Source organism: Pan troglodytes, chromosome 10, assembly GCF_028858775.2.
Source record: "Pan troglodytes isolate AG18354 chromosome 10, NHGRI_mPanTro3-v2.0_pri, whole genome shotgun sequence".
NCBI lineage: Eukaryota > Metazoa > Chordata > Mammalia > Primates > Hominidae > Pan > Pan troglodytes.
Genome location: NC_072408.2, coordinates 45,431,265 through 45,448,335, shown reverse-complemented (window position 1 = coordinate 45,448,335; position 17,071 = coordinate 45,431,265). Strand labels below are relative to the sequence as shown.

At 41.0% G+C, this 17,071-nt stretch overlaps 1 protein-coding gene across 50 annotated transcripts in view; it reads left to right on the top strand.

Moving 5' to 3' along the window:
• The window catches only part of LARP4 (La ribonucleoprotein 4), a 79,045-nt gene that overhangs the window by 21,619 nt on the left and 40,355 nt on the right, over positions 1-17,071 (top strand). For 28 of the 50 annotated variants that reach the window (XM_063785653.1, XM_009425415.5, XM_016923418.4 and 25 more), the window contains 5 exons: positions 5,257-5,404; positions 6,445-6,600; positions 8,008-8,083; positions 13,019-13,155; positions 15,237-15,340. In XM_063785653.1, the coding sequence (XP_063641723.1) occupies positions 5,257-5,404; positions 6,445-6,600; positions 8,008-8,083; positions 13,019-13,155; positions 15,237-15,340 (621 nt within the window). Of the gene's footprint in view, positions 1-5,256; positions 5,405-6,426; positions 6,601-8,007; positions 8,084-13,018; positions 13,156-15,236; positions 15,341-17,071 lie in introns of all 50 variants that reach the window. The other 22 variants (XM_009425413.5, XM_024347857.3, XM_016923416.4 and 19 more) reach the window with 3 other exon arrangements.

Sequence of the window (17,071 nt, the reverse complement as noted above, 5' to 3'; positions counted from 1 at the left end):
ACATTTTAACTTTGAAAATTGGGATAAATCTTAAAATATTTGATGTAGGATAGCTGAATAAACAGCAATTTTTTCTTTGTGATATTAGTATCCCATCTGAGTTATAAGATGTGTTAATGTGATATCTTTATAATTTTGGATTGCTGTGTAATACTTTATTTAGTAGGTATATCATTTCCTGTATTCCTCATCTGTTTAAACAGGGTTATTTGCATTTCTTAGCATTCATAAATAATGCTAATATATGTAGAAATATGAGTTGAATCATTTTATATAGTCTTCATAAAAGGATTTTCGCCAACTCTATGCCAGTTGGGAAATTATATTATTATTATTATTATTATTATTATTATTATTTTTGAGACGAGTCCCCCTCTGTTGCCCTGGCTGGAGTGCCATGGGGCAGTGTCGGCTCACCGCAACCTCTGACTCCTGGGTTCAAGCGATTCTCTTGTCTTAGCCTCCCGAGGAGCTGGGATTACAGATGCCTGCCACCATGCTTGGCTAATTTTTTTGTATGTTTAGTAGCGACGGGGTTTCGTCATGTTGGCCAGGCTGGTCTTGAACTCCTGACCTCAGGTGATCCACCCGCCTCAGCCTCCCACAGTGTTGGGATTAGAGGTGTGAGCCACCGCGCCCGGCTGGAAAATTATTCTTAAGGGCTTTGCCAAACTAGTAAATATAAATAGTACTTTATTTTCCTATTTACATCCATGCATTTTTCCTTTAAAAAATTTTTATTTTCTTAGCCTTTTTAGGTTTTTTAGGTTTCAGTTTTATAGCATTCTATAGTCATCTTTTGTAATTTTATGTTTCTTCAAAGCTAATTTTCTATGACATAATAGTTTACATTTAACTTCACTTACACAGTTATTTTGATAGAATGCATCGGTGTTTGTGTAGTATACTTTTGAGGGTGAGATAGCAGAATTGCCTTCCATTCAAAACTGACATGCTTTATAAAAAAGTCTATGCAGTGTTTTCTTTTTTGAGACAGAGTCTTGCTCTGTTGCCCAGGCTGGAGTGCAGTGGCGTAATCTTGGCTCACCACAACCTCCACCTTCAGGGTTCCAGCGATTCTCCTGCCTCAGCCTCCAGAGTAGCTGAGATTACAGGTGCAGGCCACCACGCCCGGCTAATGTTTGTATTTTTAGTAGAGATTGGGTTTTACCATATTGGCCAGGCTGATCTTGAACTCCTGACCTCATGATCTGCCTGCCTCGGCCTCCCAAAGTGCTGGGGTTACAGGCGTGAGCCATCGTCCCCGGCCTGTAATTTTTTTTTTTTTTTTTTTAGACAAGAGTCTTGTTCTTGTCACCCAGGCTGGGGTGCAATGGCGCAATTTCGGCTCACTGCAATCTCCACCTCCTGGGTTCAAGCGATTCTCCTGCCTCAGCCTCCCGAGTAGTAGCTGGGATTACAGGCGCCCGCCACCACACCCAGCTAATTTTTGTATTGTTTAGTAGAGACAGGGTTTCACCATGATGGCAAGGCTCATCTTGAACTCCTTACCTCAGGTCATCCACCCAAGGCCTTGGCCTTCCAAAGTTCTGGAATTACGGGCGTGAGCCACTGCACCCGGCCATGTAATTTTTAAAATAAGGACTTCTTGGCCCAGTGCAGTGGCTCATGCCTGTAATCCTAGTGATTTGGGAGGCTGAGGTTGAGAGGATCTGTTGAGGCCAGGAGTTTGAGACTAGCCTGGGCAACATAATGAAAACCCAACTCTGCCAAATTTTTTTTTAATTAGTGGAGCATGGTGTTCCAGGCCTGTAGTCCTAGCTACTCAGGAGATTGAGGCAAGAGCATCATTTGAACCCCGGAGTTTGAGGCTACAGTGAGTTATGGGCACACCACTGCACTCCAGCCTGGACAACTGGCTGTCCTTTTTTTTTTTTTTTTTTTTTTGAGACAGAGTTTCGCTCTTGTCGCCCAGGCTGGAGTACAGTGGCCCGATCTCGGCTCACCGCAACCTCTGTCTATGGGGTTCAAGCGATTCTCTTGCCTCAGCCTCCCCAGTAGCTGGGATTACAGGCATGCACCACCACGCCCAGCTGATTTTGTATTTTAAGTAGAGACAGGGTTTCTCCATGTTGGTCAGGCTGGTCTCGAACTCCCGACCTCAGGTGATCCACCCACCTCGGCCTTCCAAAGTGCTGGGATTACAGGCGTGAGCCACCGTGCCCAGCCAACCCTGTCTTTAAAAATAATAAAAATAAAAATAAGAATGTTTTACCCCAATTTACAGTTAACAAAATTGAGGCTCAGAAGAGTTAAGAAATTTTGCCAAGATCACACAATAATAAAAAGTTCATATTAGAGCTGTTTTTGGATTCAGGAGTGACTCCAGCATCTCAATCATTGTGTGTTTAGATAATGATTATTAAACTACCTTGAGGCCAGGTGCAGTGGCTCACTCCTGTAATCCCAGCACTTTGGGAGGCCGAGGTGGGTGGATCACCTGAGGTCAGGGGTTTGAGGCCAACCTGACCAACATGGTGAAACCCTGTCTCTACTAAAAACACAAAAATTTGCCCAGCGTGGTGCCGGGCACCTGTAATCCCAGCTATTCAGGAGGCTGAGGCAGGAGAATAGCTTGAACCCAGGATGGGGAGGTTGCAGTGAGCCGAGATTGCACCACTGCACTCCAGCCTGGGCAACAGAGCGAGACTCCGTCTCAAAAAGGAAGAAAAAAAAAACTACCTTGAAATGATGTTTTTGCTTTACTAAAGCCACATAACTACTATGCATAGCAACTCTATGAGTAAGGGGTATTTCTGATAGGTGTATGGCCCTTTCACTGTATCTTTTTCATGTATAGATCTTATTTACCAGATCAATATTGTACTCTTTGTATTTATTCGGGTTTAATGTTTGATCTCTGTTTCTGAGAGCTGTACCTTTACCATTTGCCATCTTGGGTAGGCACCTATCTGGTATTCTCAGAATGGAGGAAAGAGAGGGAGAGAATAAGTATGTAAATACATGCATTTTCTCCTATTGAAAAATGCTTAATGTCAAATACTGTTGACATGGCAGGAGAGCTTGGCTATCACAAGCTACTCAGAGTTCTGTTCTGCTATCAGTCAAAAATTATGCTGTACCCAAAGAGCTTGAGTTTATCACCCTTAGGGATGGGCTTCAGCATCTTCATCATCTCTTATTGTCACCTACGGCATCCGCCAAAGCTCTCTAGGAGCCAGGAGCTGGGTCTTACTGAGGTGGACCCCAGCTTTGCCTGCCAGCTCTGCAATTCACTTCCTAGATCATTTGTTCCCCTGGGACACAAACTACTAGTTTGTCACTGGAACTTCTCTGGGCCTGTCTCAGAATGGGATTAACATAAAGGAGTGGAACTGTTCAGCAGAGGCAGGGAGAAATAAGTAAGTTCCCTCCTCCTCAGCTTCTCTTTCCCACCTCCCCTTGCCCATTTCCTCCTTCTTCCCCTGCCGGATTCCAGGGTTACAAATAGAGGCTTCTTTCTTCTGTTTAATTCCATAGTTACCCACCCTCGTTTGCCCTTCTCTAGAATCTCTCTACTCTCATATTGCATCCCGTTCTGTACCTCCTCCCCGCCTCCACCCACTGTACCCAATCGTCTTCCTGACCAAGGAGGAGGACAGGAAGTGTTGAATGTCAGGATCAAATGTCAGGATCCCCCTTCCCTGAGGGAGGAGGATAGGGAGATCTCTGGGCTGAGGCTGCTGTCTCCTTCCCACTGTCCTTTCTGCAGGTCCTCAGATGGCACATTAGGGTGGGCTTGCTGGTGGGTAGGCATCCCACCTCCAGTCCAGTGGAATGCTTAGTTGTACGTCTTATTATGCTGTAATGTTTATTTTTTAGGGCATACATATGAATAGCAAGTTTTGTTGAAATAGATTATCCCCCTCCCCAACACACAAATAAATTATATGATACCTAAATTCCCACATCACATTCATCAATCAATTCAGCTTCAAATCAGTGGCTACCAAAGGCAGAGTGGTGGGAGAGTACTGCTCTCCTGTGGGTACAAAACAGGTGTATTTTCTGTAGAGAATTTTGAAACAATAATAAAAATGACTGAAAGGTATACGCTTGTTATCCTACACTTAGAAATTCTAAAGCATGTAAGTGATAAAATACTCCTCACTACTTCCACCATTTCAAGGCTCAGCCCCTGCTCTCAAGATATGAATGAACCTAGGCATGCAACAGGGCATTATGTTTGGTGTGTGTGTGTGTGTGTGTGTGTGTGTTTTTCTTTTTTGAGACCGAGTCTCACTGTCTCCCAGGCTGGAGTGCAGTGGTGCAAACTCAGCTCACTGCAACCTCTGTCTCCCAGGCTCAAGCCATTCTTCCACCTCAGCATCCCAAGTAGCCGGGACTACAGGTGCCCACCAACACGCCTGGCTAATTTTGTATGTTTTGTAGAGACAGCGTTTCTCTGTGTTGCCCAGGCTGGTCTCGAACTCATGAGCTCAAGTGATCCGCCCGCCTTGGCCTCCCAAAGTGTTGGGATTATAGGAATGAACCATCGTGCCCTGCCTCAAGAGATTACCTTAAATGGCACTATTTAAAGTAGTTATGCTGTGGACTTTAAGAACATACACTTGCAGGACAGATGGAAAAAAATTTACAATATAAAGCACATCACTGCTTTTATCTTGTGATAAAATTTCTAGTTATAGAATTGTTCAGACTCTAAAGTCTCTATCACAGTTTAGATGGCAATAAAATTTTATAATATTCTGGAAAATTACTGTAGATAACTAAAAAATTTGCTGTAGATGAAAAAATACACAAGTGTCTCAAAAGTTATGTAAATAGTTTAAATTTTGTGACATTTGCAGGTAGGTTGGGGTAAAGCAGTATTTCTATTTTATTTATTTTTCAGAGACAGGGTCTCCTCTGTCACGTAGGCTGGAGTGATGGTGTGTTTATAGCTCACTGTAGCCTCGAACTTCCTGGGCTTATGTGATCCTCCTGCCTCAGCCTCCCAAAGTGCTGGAATTACAGGCGTGAGCCATTGCACCTAGGCAGTATTTCTGTTTTAATATTTAGAGATACCTATTTTTTATTATATAGGAAGCTAAATTTTATATAGATGTTTCACATTTTCAAGTTGATCAAAACTTTAATATTATTTATTATTTGTTAAATATAATTATTGGGTTTCTCCCCGACTTTTAAGTAATGGAAAAGTGATTTTATCTGAATCTGTAATTTTCATGCTCTGATTTTAAAAATTTACAAATAGATCCTTCGATTATTTAGCAGGTAGCATCTAAAGGAACTGGTTTAAATCCTAATGCCAAAGTATGGCAAGAAATTGCTCCTGGAAATACTGATGCCACCCCAGTAACTCATGGAACTGAAAGCTCTTGGCATGAAATAGCAGCTACATCAGGTGCTCATCCTGAGGGTAAGTCTTAAATATTTGGTCATAAAAATCACAGTTTGGTTAAATGTATGGCCAAGCAAGTTTACTGAACTTGAGATACATCTCATTTTTTTTTTTTTTTTTTTTTGAGACAGAGTCTTCCTCTGTCACCCAGGCTGGAGTACAGTGGCGCAGTCTTCACTCACTGCAACCTCCACCTCCCGGGTTCAAGCAGTTCTCCTGCCTCAGCCTCCCGGGTGGCTGGGATTACAGGCGCCTGGCTTTATCTCATGCCTGTAATCCCACACCCGGTTACCACACCCGGTTACCACACCCGGCTAATTTTTGTATTTTTAGTAGAGATGGGGTTTCACCATATTGGCCAGGCTGGTCTCGAACTCCTGACCTCAAGTGATCCACCAGCCTCGGCCTCCCAAAGTGCTGAGATTACAGGTGTGAACCACCATGCCTGGCCAGGATATATCCTTTGATTATTTGATTAAGTATATTTATCAATTTTTCTTCCTTTAAACATACTGCATCCAGCATTTATAAATGTTTAACATGTAGTTTGTATATAATTCTCATTTATATGTAACATGAATAGATTGCCACTAATTTCAAGTAGTAGCCGTGTTTTTGGGTCCAGCATGCAACCCATCTATAATAATTATATTTATAAATTAGTTTTTATCTACCATCATTGACTCTGCTATTTACTCACTGTTCTACCTTGGGCAAATAACTTAATTTCTCTATGCTTTTTTCCCTCCATCTGTAAAACAGAAGCAATCTTAATTACAGCACAGGATTTTCTGATAATTAAATGAATAAAGTGCATGGAGTAGTCTGATACATGGATAATGCTATATACGTTTTAGCAATTGTTGATCATTTTAGTTTATCCGTAATTGTCAAAACTTATCTCCCTTGGAATGATAACTCTTGCTTAAAACCATGCGGACATATTTCAAACTAGTAGAAATCCTTAAAATCTTTTTATAGGTGACATACTGCCCAGAGTTCCTGAGAATAGAATTTAAATAATTCCCATTTACTTTCAGTGTCTGTCTTTAATACAGGTAATGCAGAGCTCTCAGAAGATATATGTAAAGAATATGAAGTAATGTATTCTTCATCTTGTGAAACCACAAGAAATAGTACAGGCATTGAAGAATCAACTGATGGGATGATTTTAGGACCAGAAGATCTGAGTTACCAAATATATGATGTTTCCGGTAAACTTTATGGTTTTATTGTTAAAATGAGAATTCAGTACAGGACACCCCCCACCCATGGTCTCTTTATACTTGTTCTGATAAACCTATGGCATTATTTTCTTATTTGAAAAGAAGGTTACGTTAATGAAATGTTAGTTGATTGTTACATTGTTTTCAGATAACATGACTTTTGTAATGTTAAAAGATTGTTTATGAGGGTTCTATTAAAGGAAAGCGTGAAATTAAAGATAACAGAAAAAGAGGCGGGGTGGCTCATGCCTGTAATCCCAGCGCCTTAGGAGGCCGAGGCGGGCAGATCACTTGAGGTCAGGAGTTTGAGACTAGCCTGGCCAACATGGTGAAACACTGTCTTATACTGGAAAAAAAAAAAAATTAGCTGGGGATGGTGGCATGCCCCTATAATCCCAAGATCATGCTACTGCACTCCAACCTGGGTGACAGAGTGAAACTGTGTCTGAAAAAAAAATTTTGTGTGTCTATATATAAACAACTGCCTACTTTGAACATAGAGTTGAAGTGATATGGCAAGCAATTGGTGTTTTTTTGTTGTTGTTTTTTTTGTTGTTGTTGAGAGGGAGTGTCGCTCTGTTGCCCAGGCCGGAGTGCAGTGGCGTGATCTTGGCTCACTGCAATCTCTGCCTCCTGGGTTCAAGTGATACTCCTGTCTCAGCCTCCCGAGTAGCTGGGATTACAGGCACACGCCACCACACCTGGCTAATTTTTGTATTTTTAGTAAAGATGGTGTTTCACCATGTTGGCCAGGCTGGTCTCGAACTCCTGACCTCAAGTAATCCACCTGCCTTTGGCCTCCCAAAGTGCTGGGATTACAGGCATGAGCCACCATGCCCGGCCTTTAAGTGCTTTTAGTATTGTGCATTGTTAACTTTTTGATAAAAATAACCTTAAACTAATATGAAATGTATCTGATGAAAGAATATCTAGGTTGACAGAAATTAGTTAGACTTTGAACTGTCCAAATTATAAAAATAATAAAAAATACAGTTTGGGCCAGGCACAGTGGCTTATGCCTGTGGCCAAGGTAGGAGGATTGCTTGAGCCCAGGAGTTTGAGAACAGTCTGGGCAACATAATGAGAGCCTGTCTCTACAAAAAAATAAAAATAAAAAGTTAGCTGGGTATCATGGCACAAGTTTGTGGTCCTAGCTACTCAAGAAGCTGTGGTGGGAGGATCATTTGAGCCCAGGAGGTTGAGGCTATACTGAGCTGTGATCGCACCACTGTACTCTAGCCTGGGCAACAAAGGGAGACCCTGTTTCTCTCAAACAATAGCTTTGTGGTGAATTTTGATTGTAGGTACTTTGTGGCTTCTGAGTACAACAGTATGTCAGATTTATCACCTCTACTAACATGCTATTAACTTTTTTCCCCTCTTTTCTACCATCAGGAGAAAGCAATTCAGCAGTTTCTACAGAAGACCTAAAAGAATGTCTGAAGAAACAATTAGAATTCTGTTTTTCACGGTATTGCTGTTTCCCCTTTATTGAATTTTATTAGTAGATGTAAAATACGTGTGAAATAGAGCGCAAGGATGGTGATTATTATTTAACTAATTTTTTTTTTTTTTTTCTTGAGACAGAGTCTCATGTTGTCGCTGGGCTGGAGTGCAGTGGTGTGATCTCGGCTCACAGCAGCCTCCGCCTCCAGGGTTCAAGAGATTCTTGTGCCTCAGCCTCCAGAGTAGCTGGGATTACAGGCGTGCGGCCACCACGCCCAGCTAATATTTGTATTTTTAGTAGAGACAGGGTTTCACCATGTTGGCCAGGCCGGTCTCAAACATGCAACCTCATGTGACCTGCCCTCCTCTGCCTTGCAAAGTGTCGGGATTACAGGCGTATGGCACCACACTCGGCCCCTTGTCTAGATTTAAAAGTGTAGGGCCGGGCGCTGTGGCTCATGCCTGTAATCCCAGCACTTTGGGAGGCTTCGGTGGCTGGATCACCTGAAGCTGGGAGTTCGAGACCTGCCTGACCAACATGGAGAAACCCCGTCTCTACTAAAAATACAAAAATTAGCGGGGCATGGTGGTGCGTGCCTGTAATCCCAGCTACTTGGGAGGCTGAGGCAGGAGAATCACTTGAACCCCGGAGGCGAAGGTTGTGGTGAGCTGAGATCGCACCATTGCGCTCCAGCCTGGGCAACAAGAGCGAAACTCCATCTCAAAAAAGAAAAAGTGTAGTCTCCAGTCTGATATGCAAAGGATCTATTCTTAATAAAAAGATAATGAAGTTTGCATTGGATGTTTTTTCTATGAACATACTCAATTTTGGAATTGACAAAAAGTTATTTCTTAATGCATGTTTTAATAGTTGATTCTTGTAATGTTAATCATAGAGTCATTTTTGGCAAAATAGTAAGGAGTTGGACAGATAACTTATATTGCCAATGTCTTCTCTTAAATAAGGAATCCTTTCAGGCAAACATTTGGAGAAGTCTTATTTACAGATAAGAATAATGGGCCAGGCGCAGTGGCTCATGCCTGTAATCCTAGCACTTAGGGAGGGCAAGGTGGGCAGATCATGAGGTCAGGGGTTCAAGAACAGGCTTGCCAACATGGTGAAACCTTGTCTCTAATAAAAAATACAAAAATTAGCCAGGTGTGGTGGTGGGCGCCTGTAATCCCAGCTACTCGGGAGGTGGCAGCAGGAGAATCGCTTGAACCGGGGAGGTAGAGATTGCAGTGAGCTGAGGTTATTCCTGGGCTCCAGCCTGGGCGGCAAGAGCGAAATTCCACCTCAAAAACAAGGAAACAAAAACATTGATGTAATATTTACTTTAGCCTGTACTTTGGGAGGCCAAAGTAGGTGGATCACCTGAGGTCAGGAGTTCAAGACCAGCCTGGCCAATATGGCAAAACCCCATCTCTACTGAAAATACAAAAATTAGCGGGGTGTGGTAGCGTGGCCCTGTAGTTCCAGCTACTGGAGGCTGAGGCAGGAGAATTGCTTGAACCCAGGAGGTGGAGTTTGCAGTAAGCCGAGGTTGCAGCACTGCACTCCAGCCTGGGTGAATTTTACCTACTAACTAGATCATTTATGGGTCTGCTTCTATTGTCTGGGTTTCTTCTCTTGAATTATCTGTGATAATTTACTGCCTTTTTGTATGTCTTGTAAATTTTGATTTTATGCTGTACATTACATACAACAGAACCATAGAAAATGTAGGTGATATAACTCTAGACAGAGTTTGAACTTTTTTTCTGTTGGGCAGAGAGTGATATGTTGATTGCTTCAATCCAATCAGGAACTGAGCTAGGTCAGGGCTGAGCAACAATTTTAAATGGACTCAGTTCACCTTTGATTTAGCTCTATTCCTTCTACATGGCCCTTTCAGGCTTTTGATTTAGAGCTTGGCAGTTTTGTGTCACCCTAATCTTACAAAACCAAGGAGATTTAGATCTCTAATACAGAGGTTTGAGATTTAGCTCTTTAACTTCCTACCCCATACTGCTTGAAAATCTGGCAGTGTCTTGGCCTGGCGCAGTGGCTCACACCTGTAATCCCAGCACTTTGGGAGGCCAAGGCAGGCGGATCACCTGAGGTGAGGAGTTCAGTATTAGCCTGACCAACATGGTGAAACCCCATCTCTACTTAAAATACAAAAAATTAGCTGGGCATGGTGGTATGCACTACTAATCCCAGTTACTCGAGAGGCTGAGGCAGGAGAATCGCTTGAACCCAGGAGGTGGAGGTTGCAGTGAGCCGAGATCGCACCATTGCACTCCAGACTGGGGAATAAGAGCGAGACTTCGTTTCAAAAAAAAAAAAGAAAAGCTGGCAGTGTCTTATCGGGGAGACTTGCATTTGCCGCATTTTTGCTTGCACTGGGACTTAATCACAAGACCACATAGATTTTACTGTCTTTTCAGCCTGACTCTCAATCTCCCATCTTCCTCCTTAAAACTCAGGAAACATTTTATGGGGAAAATCAGCTGTATTGGTGGCTCCCATAATTTCCATTCATAATTCTAGTTCTGTACCCATTACACTTACCACATACTTATACACAACTGCCTGGAGATCTGCTGGTTTCTCTATTGTCCAGGAGAGTCTGAGTCAAGATCTGCAAATGCTCTCAGGAAGGAAAGATCTTCTTTGGGGCATTTTAGTCATTTTGTGCTTGAAGCTTCCACAGCTTTCCCAGATCTCCAAAAACGTGATTTTTTTTTTTTTTTTTTTTTTTTTGGTAGTTTATCCCAGCTTTTTTAGTTGTTGCAGTGGAAGCTCCTACTTGTCATGATCCATCACATCCTACTCAGGACTGTGATATAGTTCGAACCAGCTGGGTAATTGACATTTGTAGCTCAGCAAAATTGCCATTAATACATATCAGGTATTACTCATGAATAATCAAATCTTAGATGTTATATCCATTAATTTGATTTACTTCTGACAAGGTGCAGTTTCTTTAGCTAAGAGTTGAATCACTGTTTAAGAATAGACCTGCTAAATTTCAGAGTTCATTTAGGCTACAGCTTTTTAGTTTTGCAAAAATTATGTTTATAGTTGTCTTATTTTCAGATTCTTAAGGAATATCTTTTTTTTTTTTTTTTTTTGAGATGGAGTTCTCACTCTATTGCCTAGGCTGGAGTGCAGTGGCACGATCTCGGCTCACTGCAACCTCTACCTCCCGGGTTCAAGCGATTCTTCTGATTCAGCCTCCCAAGTAGCTGGGAGTACAGGCACGCACCACCGTGCCTGGCTAAGTTTTGTGTTTTTAGTAGAGACGAGGTTTTATCATGTTGGCTAGGCTAGTCTCAAACTCCTGATATCAGGTGATCCACCCACCTTTGCCTCCCAAAGTGCTGGGTTTACAGGTGTGAGCCACCATGCCTGGCCTCTATTTTAATAGAATGTAAAAGTAAGGGCCTTTGAGCCTGCTCCTTGCCAGGCACTAGGCAGTTGAAATACATTATTGATTGAACAGCAACGATCCTTCATGGAACCTATATTCTGACTGTGAGAACACAAAACAAACATAATAAATAAGCAACTCAGGGGTATGTTAGGAGATAAGTGCTATGGGAAAAAAATTAAATGCAAGGACAGGAATCAGGAATGCTGGGATGGTTGCAGTTTTAAATAGGGTGATCAGAACAGTACTCTTTGAGAAGGGGCCTTATAAGCAAAAACTTCCAGCTATTTATAGCCAGACTGCTTCAAAGAATATTTGATGTGAATAGCAAGGTGTGAATTTGATTTTACCTAAGTTTATTAAACAAGATTTTATGTGAAGATGCAAGTGTTTGCATCTTCTTTTTTTAATGTACCTTAAAGAATCTTTTGTGTTAATATTAAATATATATTTTTTATTTTTCGTTTTTTTTGTTTGTTTATGTTTTGAGATGGAGTTTCGCCCTTGTTGCCCCAACTGGAATGCAGTGGCGTGATCTCGGCTCATTGCAATCTCCGCCTCCCAGGTTCAAGCGATTCTCTTGCCTCAGCACCCCGAGTAGCACCCACCACCAAGCCTGGCTAATTTTTTGTATTTTTAGTAGAGACGGGGTTTCACCATGTTGGCCAGGTTGGTCTTGAGCTCTTGACCTCTAATGATCCACCCGCCTCGGCGTCCCAAAGTGCTAGGATTACAGGCATGAGCCACCGCACCCAGCCAATGTGTGTATTTATATAAGCATGTTTGACTTAAATAATTTAAAACACGTATTTTGGACAGGGTGCGCTGGCTCACGCCTGTAATCCCAGCACTTTGGGAGGCTGAGGCGGATGGATCACGAGGTCAGGAGATCGAGACCATCCTGGCTAACATGGTGAAACCCCGTCTGTACTAAAAAATACAAAAAAAAAATTAGCCGAGCGTGATGGCGGGCGCCTGTAGTCCCAGCTACTTGGGAGGCTGAGGCAGGAGAATTACTTGAACCCGGAAGGCAGAGCTTGCAGTGAGCCGAGTTTGCGCCACTGCGCTCCAGACTGGGCAACAGAGCAAGACTCCGTCTCAGGAAAAAAAGAAAAAGAAATGGAAAATCCTTCTTGAGTCAGTTCACAGTTCAGCTACAGTTTTTATCATGCATATTCTAATATCACTGATGAAATATTTATAAGATGGAACTCTGCTATATGTAATGTTTTGTTAAAGTGCTACTTGTAATATTAAACCTCTTTATGTATAGTATAATTGTCCAGTGTTGTGCTAGATGTGTTTGGGAATTGAGATACTGTAAAAGTTATATTAACTAATGTATATGTATATATTACATTAGTATCTTTTGAATTGAACTTTTAACAACTTTTTAGAGTTCACTGAAAAGTTTAATGTTATTTCTGATAGAATAATCTTATTTCCATGCATTTAAAAAGTAGGAAAAGTGAGTAAGATACCTCTTGTTAGATGCTTTTTAATAATTGCTTGTTTTATAGGACTATTTTGTTTATTCTTTTCAGAGAAAATTTGTCAAAGGATCTTTACTTGATATCTCAAATGGATAGTGATCAGTTCATCCCAATTTGGACAGTTGCCAACATGGAAGAAATAAAAAAGTTGACTACAGACCCTGATCTAATTCTTGAAGTGTTAAGATGTATGTAAAAATACCTTTTAGCTTTTTTTTTAATTTTTAAACGTAAAATGTTATTTTGACTTCTGATCATATAGGGAATTATTTTTACTGCCCCCTCCCCACACCCTTATTTTGTTGTTTTGTTCCGAATTCTCTCTCTTTGTTTTTTTTTTTCGGGGGTTGTGGTGAAAGACAGGGTCTCACTCTGTCACTCAAGCGGGAGTGTGATGGTGCAAATCGCAGCTCACTGCAGCCCCAAACTCCTGGGCTCAAGCCATCCTTCTACCTCGTAGCCTCCCAAGTTACTGGGACCCCAGGCGCACACCACCACATCCGGCTAATCTTTAAATTTTTGTATAGAGGTGGGGTCTTGGTATGTTCCCCAGGCTGGTCTTAAGTTCTTTGGCTGAGTCAGTCCTCCCACCTTGGCTTCCCATTTTTACTGACTCTGTGTGTGTGTGTGTGTGTGTGTGTGTGTGTGTGTGTGTGTGTGTATCCCGCTGGTGTGTGTGTGTGTGATATGTGTGTGTATGTGTATATATATCCCGCTGGGGTGTGTGTGTGTGTGTGTATGTATATATATATATATATATATCCCGCTACTGACTGGTGTGTGGGGGGGTGTGTGTGTGTGTATATGTGTGTATGTATATATATATCCCGCTCAGCCTCCCAAAATGTTGGAATTACAGGCGTGAGCCACCACCCCCGGCCTATATACAGCTTCTGTAATAATTCTGCACCTTGGTTGTTTATCATCATGCCCACTTAAGAAGTATAAGCAATTAAGTCTCATTTTTCTGGAGTGTTAGATATGTATCGTTATCACACAACCTTTAAGACAATCTCTTTCAAGTTTTTAAACCCAAATAAGAAGTACATTTTTCGTGACAGTTCAATATACACCATATACCTACTCCTGACTGAAATATTTGTAACAAACTTGTTTCTAATTTTACAACCTACTAATGAGTTGCTGTGGGCAGTTTGACAAATACTGCTCTGAAGTTTGGTAATGAATTTTTATTTCTTGATTGAAGCTTTAAGAATTTTTGCTGGATTTTGTGTCTTGTATCAGTATTTCTTGGTAACCTCTTAAGAGTGGGTTTTGTTAACTATTTGACTGAATAAGGCAGATCTTCACTTTTATATGAGATGTGTTGAACATGTTTAAAAGTTAAATATAGCAAGTCTGATAATAGACTTACAGTGGAATAGATTTCCATTTCCAGAGGATTACAAACATTTATGGAACATTACAGAGGATTACAAACATTTATGGAACATTACAGAGGATTACAAACATTTATGGAATCTCTCATTGGTTTGTAGAGACATCATTTCTTAAAATGACCCAATCTTGTCTGCATTAAAAGTTGGCAAAGAGAGGCAGAATCTCCCACCTGTTTAGGCTGGAACTTGGCACTTATTATACCTATGCCATCACACTTAACTGCTTATTTTATTCTACTTACCTGCTCATGGAGATCTGGTATATTAACTCCATGAAGGGACTATTTGCTACTATATTTAGTATAATATTTCCTCATAATCAGCATTTAAAAGGTGGCTTTTGGGTCTCTGTAGTAGTATGCAAGATTAAGTAAGTTGAAATCCTGGATAGCTTATAATTTGCATATAGTTTTTAGTTTAAGGTCTTCTTGAACTTTAATCTTAGGAAGAATTTCTTCATATATCAGATTTCATTATATTCCTCAGCATAGTGTTTGGCCAATGAAAGTACACTAATTTCTGTTAACATCCATTGGTTATCTCCTCAGTGAAGAATTTGGTTATTATATACAAGAAATTTGCCTTATTAGATATATGTTGTATGCTCCCTGAAGGCAGTGCCAAAGTTACTCTGTTAAGTACTCTGAATGTTTTTTCAATGAATAACATTTGACAGTGTTCTTTACATACAAATCTCCAAAAAATTGTCATACCTGTAATCTTTGATTCTACAACTTAGTTTCTTTAGGATATTAACCCAGCCTCTGCAAATTTACTCAGTTGGAAATTAAAATGAATAGTTTTTTTAATGGCATTAATAATATCACTACTTGTCACGTTTGAGTGATACCCTTTCTTTTAAATTTCAGCTTCTCCCATGGTACAAGTTGATGAGAAGGGTGAGAAAGTGAGACCAAGTCATAAGCGTTGTATTGTAATTCTTAGAGAGATTCCTGAAACAACACCAATAGAGGTAAATTATTAATAATTGTTAACACTAAATGTTCTCTGTTTAAATTAAAAGAGGTTTCTTCTGCCTTTCGTGGCAAAGAAGAAAAATTGGAAGAGGTACACAAGCAAAGCATAAGTCAGTGCCTTCATCAGTTACTGTGAAAAGGTTAAATACTAATTTGTTTCATGAATTCTGAAGTACTAGGATGGTATAGAGAAAGGAAAAGATATAGTTCTATTTTCTTAGAAGGGTAGACACAGTATTGCAGTGAAACATTCTGAATTTACTAGATTGATTCAATGGCAACTAATATATAAATAGGCTATTTTGGGAACTTGAGAATTCATCTGTAAGAATGAATGAAAAACTAGATTTTGATTAAGGATTAAGGAGGCAGGGCCGGGCGCGGTGGCTCATGCCTGTAATCCCAGCACTTTGGGAGGCTGAGGCAGGCGGATCGTGAGGTCAGGAGATGGAGACCATCCTGGCTAATATGGTGAAACCCCATCTCTACTAAAAATCAAAAAATTAGCCAGGCATGGTGGCGGGCGCCTGTAATCCCAGCTACTTGAGAGGCTGAGGCTGGAGAATGGTGTGAACCTGGGAGCTTGCAGTGAGCTGAGATCGAGCCACTGCACTCTAGCCTGGGTTACAGAGTGAGACTCTTTGTCTCAAAAAAAAAAAAAAAAAGGGATTAAGGAGGCAGGACTAACCCTATTGTTCAGCGAAATATTATATAAAGCAAAGTTGCAGTCATAAAGATGGTATGGTACACGTACCGGAATAAAATAATATTTGAATGATACATTATAATCAATTTGACAATTAGATTCTCCCAGTTATTACTTTGCAATTATTTAAAGCCAAAGGTTTTATTGCCTGTTTTACTGATGAAATAACTGACAGTTAGGATGGTTACGTAGCTTGCTCAAGGATACAAGGGCTCTTAAATGACAGGAGTTTGGGTTTGAACATGATCTCTCTGATTCTAAAGCCCATGTTTCATAATCACTGTGCCACAGAGCTTCATGTTAAGTTGCCATGATAAGGTGATATACATTAAAGAAGATGAGGATAATTAGTAACTGACATTGTAATTGATTAGCTATTTAGAACAGAGTGTTATTTTGTTTTATTTTTTGAGACAGGGTTTCAGTCTGTCACCCAGGGTGGAGTGCAGTGGCACAGTCACGGCTTACTGTAGCCTTGACCTCATGGGCTCAAGCGATCCTCCCATCTCAGCCTCCTAAGTAGTTGGGACTACTGGCACATGCCACCATGCCTGGCTAATTTTTGTACTTTTTTGTAGAGATGGGGTTTTGCCATGTTGCCTAGGCTGTTCTCAAGCCTCTGGGCTCAAGCAATCTGTGCACCTTGGCCTCCCAAAGTGCTGGGATTACAGGCGTGAGCCACTGTGCCCCATTTCATTATCATTTTTGCGGTTATTACAATTCATATTCTGAATACATAAAGAGTTCATACACATGAAAAACAGTAAATAAAACAAGGTACCAAATGTTTTGTTGGGTTTTTGAGGAGTTTTTTGTTTTTTGCTTTAAAAATTTCTTTTTCATGTTAAGAAATTTTTCCTCAATCAATGGTTTTCTGAGACAGGTCTTGCCGTGTCACTGAGGGTGTAGTACAGTGGTATGATCATAGTTCACTGCAGCCTCAAACTCCTCGGCTCAAGCAGTCCTCCTACCTCAGCCACCCAAGTAGCTATGACTACAGGAGCCAGCCACCATGCCCAGC